The following is a 5,269-nucleotide window of genomic DNA, read 5'->3' as shown; positions in this document are numbered from 1 at the left end:
ATTATTCCTCAAAAATACAACTTGCCTAATAATTCTGCACTCCCTGTACAAAGACCCCAAGTGGGTTTGAACCCAGGATGAACGCTAAGCCACTGTATAGCCCAGCGGTTCCCAAACTTTTTTCGCTAGGCCCCCCTTTGTTTTACAAGAAAAATGCTCGCCCCCCCGCGCGTGAGCGCACACGCACGCACAAACACATCCTCCAACCACACACGCCCATATTTTGCTCCATTGCGGTTTATTTCACACCTCAAACATTTAGTAAACAATTAAGCAAATACAAGTAAACTGCAATAAATTACAGGTAGTAAGAAAATAAACTACTAACTCTTACGCTACATCCGCACCTACACGGGTATTTTTGAAAACGCAGCTGTTTCTATGCGTTTGGACCTTTCGTCCACACGTAAACGGCGTTTCGAATCACCAAAAACAGATTTTTTAAAACTCCTTTTTTTGCCTTTACGTGTGGACGAGGAATACAGAGTTCGTCACGCAACGTTAAAGGTATGTGCCTTTTTTCACATCACGCTGTGCGCCACGTTATTGTTTACATGACTTGAATTGCAGAATGGCAGATAGTCAGATTAACAGTATTTTGTCTCTATCTTCAGGTTTTACACGCTTACACATGCAGTTACTGTCCCTCCATTTAGAACGGCAGAGGCCTCATGGTGTAATTTGTTTTTTTTCCTGTGTAATAATATTCAACATTGCTATCAATACATTTTTCAAAAAATGTCTCTCTGTGCAAAATGGGTTTAAAAACAAAAACATAAACAGCTGTGGGATCCTGTTTGTCCGCGATTTGAACTGGGGGAACAAATCATGGCAGGATCAGCCTGATATTATTTGTATCCCACTGTAACTTTACTGTATAAAGAGCTAACATCTCCAAAATGTCAGGAGTAGTTAGTCATTACAACAAGTGTTTGTGAACTAAAAATCAAGAATGTGGGATACTGTTTGTCCGTGATTTGGAGAGCCCAGTGCGTGCTCTCGAAGAAGGGAAAACCAATTCTGCAGGGGAGACCTACCTTGGCACTTGTGCAGGTGAAGCCAAAGGGCAGATATGCTTCACCATATTTTCTAGTCTTTGGCTTAGAATGAAGTTGGTTTGGAAACATATTCAGCAATGCTTCATCTCCTGCTTTGCGTTTGTGGAGGCGCCCCGTGCTAGCAGCGTCCAAGCGTTGTTTTTTGTCGTTGTTTTTTCCCCCCTTTCATACCGCGCCGGCCCCACACTTTGGGAAGGTCTGGTATAGCCTAAATATATATATATTCACATCCAAACATACATGTAATTACAAATAAAATTTGCTGTTTCACCTTAAAAAATTTTTATTTTGACACCTGGCAAAAATGCAACCAAACCTTAAACATACTTACACACACATACAAGGCCAGTCTACTTTTCCACCTTCCTTCCTTCACCCCACCCCTCCCCTCCCAGCGATACATCATTCGTTCCTCCAGCTTGTCCCTCTCTCTCTAACAGAGTTACTCGCTCTCTGCCAAGCCTCAAATCAGTAGCTCCACTCACACTTTCAACACCAACACTGATCACTCTGGCAAATAATTCACAGTCTTCCCGTGTGCTTTCATGCATGGACACACACTCAGCCAATCAATGAGTACAGCTGAATACGCAGCGATCGATTTCAGTTTAGTAAGCTGGCAGACTCGTGCGCACAGTGTGGCATTCAAACAACAGGAGGCTGGGATGATCTCTGTTCACATTAAACTGCTTCGATCCTTACCTCTTGACCATCTGAGGATTGTATAAATAGATCTTCATAAAGAGCTTCTCCTTGGCGTGATAACCATAGTAAGGCCTGAAAGAAAAGAAGAAGAAAAAAGGCATTCAATATGTAAACCTGCATCACATACACATGTTAAAGTAATGTATACATACACATATAGACAGGTCACAGAAAGTAAAGGTTCTCTGGTGCACAGTGGTGCTTGTCCATGCAGAGCTCTAAAAGCTAAAACCACAATCTTAAAGTGGACTCTGAACCTGACGAGAGTCTGAGTAACTGAATTAGCAATAATGTGACATGAAAACTTAGAATACGTATATCTGAAACTGAGTGTTTAGAGAAGTCTTAAGTCACAATTGTTGGCTCACACACCCTTTGTTGTTTCAGAAAGGCTGTGTTTAACAACAACCTTTACCAAAGTGTGCAGTTAAGCTGCTTTCTGAAGCAAATCTCAGCTCAGTTGTGTCGGTACAACACAGCAAACACAAGTTACTTACATGCCGGAGACCAGCACCACCTTGAAGACATGTTGGTTGTTGGAGGTGGGGTTTCCCATGGCGACGTTGAGGGCCCTGTCGATGCTGAAGGCCACTTGCCGCAGGTAGCGCTCTGGCTGCTGCCCATAGTTGTCGTACGGCACGTAGATGTAGGGGAACACACCGTGGAGGTGGAGACACGTCTTCTGGCCTGCAACGCAATAAGAAACTCTATTAAAGCAGGATTACAATTAATTATCATGTTTTCCAAGTCTCTTACATCGAAATGCACATCAGACTATAATGCAAGCTGCTGATCATTAGAAATACGTTCTGTACAGCTCATATCTCTTCTGGGAATCCGAAGATCAGTGTCCAATCAGTGCCAGCGCTCAATTGTGGTGATGGTGTTTATGCAAGCTCTTATTCTTAGCAGTTGCACTGCTTCATTACAGCTGATAATTGTATCATTTAAGAAAATGTTGGGATAAAACCAAAGACAGTATAAAACTTGGACAAAGCTTCTAGCAAAAAAAAAAAAATTAAGCCAATGTGGAATTGCCTTAAACCTCCTATCTGAAGGCCACCAGACAGTGAGAGCTGTGATTGTAAAAACACTTCCAGTAATATTGGAGTCTAAGGGAAAACAGCTTTCAGTACTGACATATGTAAACATTTTCCTTGTCAGTTTATTAAATCCAGCTAATTAGCTGAAAAACTCCACAGAAAACGACAGGAAAAGTGTGGGAGGAGTGCAGCACAGAGGTCGATGTGAAGTTAGGAATACTGCAGCTCTGCGCCGGCTGACCCAACGGTGTGACACAACGCTGCTCCATCATTGACAAGCACACTGAAGTTATCAGAGGTGATCTGTACTGCAGATGCTCCGATTCATTCTCTCGCTGTGATTATCAGCCTGGGCCGGAGCTTTTATCTGCTGTCTTAAGCCTCACGTAGAGAATAAGAACAGCAGTGTGAAAATTAACTTACAACGAAGGCAGAGGGTGGTAAGGCTCATCCATGCCAAGCCTCTTTCTGTCTGCTTATCTTGCATCACTGACAGGCTGACAGGCAGTTGGACAGGAGGAGGCAGCATTGAGCAAGAGCTTGACTCTTGCCCAGACGTGTCTGCACATGCCCAGAGACTTCCCCACAATCATCATCGGGAGAACAGAGGAGAGTGAAAAGGGGAGCTTGTGGCATTCTTCCTCTACCCCACACACATATACCCACAGCTTGCCAAGTCTCCATCCTCATTCTGTGTTTGACAGATGCTGTGTATGATGCAGTGCCGCAGTCCTCGGGGCACCATTGTCGAGACCCCCCAAGATGGCACCTCAAAAAAAAAACAAAAAAACAAAAGAAATATTCCCAGCATTTTCTGCACCAAGATACATGTCAGGGCATCTGAACAGGAAAGGGAGGGTGATGCAAGATGGAACGTGGTGCTGAAAGACAATGAGATCCTCAGAACATGCCAGAATCAGGCATCTACTGTGCTGGAGCTCATACAAGCAGAGCTACTCATGGTGACAGGAGATATGGATGTGTTTACAATGATGCCTGTAAGCCCGCACTGTTTCCCATTAACAATGATTAGATATGCAACAATTATTGGATTTATCAATTACTTGATTGCTAGAAATACTTAAACAAAACTGTGCCTGTGAGGCACTGATTGTCAAAGTCTTTTCATAAGCAGAAAGTCAAACAGCTGATTTTGGACTGTACATTACTGCTCTTTATTAGGCAAAGCAAAAAATTTGAAAAACGTTTGTTTGAAGGACATGGCGGTGAGCTGGTATGACATGGGCATTGTCAAACTGGAACACTGTCTACAAATAATGCATCGGCCGAAATGGCAATAATGTAGAAAAATAAATAATTCTTCAACATTTGAAATGATGTCAATATTATAAAAAATAAACGGTTGTTTGTATTTCTTTCTTCTTTTTTTTTTCTTTTTTTTTTTTTAAGGAGAGCTTACTTTTGGGATTACCTTGTAATAATCCAAGTGCTAGAACTGCAGTTTGTGTCATGGCTGTTTGGGAATCGATCAAAGACTCCCATATTAAATGCCATTAAGTCCATCTTTTATATAAAGTATATGCTCGGAGCTAACTCTGTACTTATATTCAGGTGATTCTGTCAGCTACCTTAATTAGAAGTGAAAAGGACATGGAGCAAATATTTGTATATATGAGACGTGAGCATAACACAGGAAGACATAAAGAAGTCACTGATTCCACAGATCACCATGATCATGGTTAGAATCGTAATAACAAATTTTTGTGATCTTGAAACTCAAAATAAAACAGAAAAAAAAAAAAAAAAAGGAGAAGCAAAATTATATTTTCATCCAAGGAATGAAAATTTCATTGAATAAGACAATCAGCTGATCACTAGTGAAAATGTGGATTGGTGGCTCGTGGCATGCAGACAGACTGTGAGATCGGGAAGTCCCAGTCTTGTTTGTACCATGTGTTTGTGTGTCTACACTAAACACTGCTAAGGTTTGTGTAAGTGTGCCTACTCTGGAGTCACAAAGGCTGGCGACCACTTCTGCGCCGAGGGAGTGGTGAGAGCGGCGTGTCTGTCCTCAGCCTGCCGAGTCAACATGGAGTCTCTCACTCACACACACACACACACACACACACACACACACACACACAGTCTCTGTATAAGCAGCCAATGCCGACTTTTGCTGCAGTTGCTAGGCAACGGTGGCAGCAAAGCAAAAGCCCCTGACGGGCAGCAGGGGAGATAAACAAGTGATTCTTTCCACCCAGCTGGTCAGGCCACAGAAAGAGACAGAAGGAGAAGGAGTGAGAGTGTGTCTAAAAAAGCAGAAAGAGAAGAGCTGACAGGCATGAGGTGTGTGTCTGCATGAGAGGAAAGAGGGGGGGGACAAACACCAGGAAAATAAAAAACAAAACAAAAAAAGAATAAAATGAAACAGAAGGACAGAAACTAAGATGAGAAACAAAAATGTATTTGTCAATGGAAAATTGTACTTCGTAGTCAGTATAA

The 5,269-nt window shown here is 42.3% G+C and overlaps 1 protein-coding gene across 1 annotated transcript in view; it reads right to left on the bottom strand.

Moving 5' to 3' along the window:
- The window catches only part of rev3l (REV3 like, DNA directed polymerase zeta catalytic subunit), a 94,770-nt gene that overhangs the window by 40,424 nt on the left and 49,077 nt on the right, over nt 1–5,269 (bottom strand). Inside the window, exons 2-3 of the mRNA XM_005931057.3 lie at nt 2,261–2,450; nt 1,761–1,835 (exon numbers count right to left, since the gene is read on the bottom strand). Of these exons, the coding sequence (XP_005931119.1) occupies nt 1,761–1,835; nt 2,261–2,450 (265 nt within the window). The remainder of the gene's footprint in view (nt 1–1,760; nt 1,836–2,260; nt 2,451–5,269) is intronic.

This window comes from Haplochromis burtoni, unplaced genomic scaffold (assembly GCF_018398535.1).
Source record: "Haplochromis burtoni strain Fernald_Lab_line unplaced genomic scaffold, NCSU_Asbu1 Contig_103, whole genome shotgun sequence".
Taxonomy (NCBI): domain Eukaryota; kingdom Metazoa; phylum Chordata; class Actinopteri; order Cichliformes; family Cichlidae; genus Haplochromis; species Haplochromis burtoni.
The sequence above is the reverse complement of the archived record's forward strand: the minus strand, read 5'-3'. Positions and strand labels throughout refer to the sequence as shown.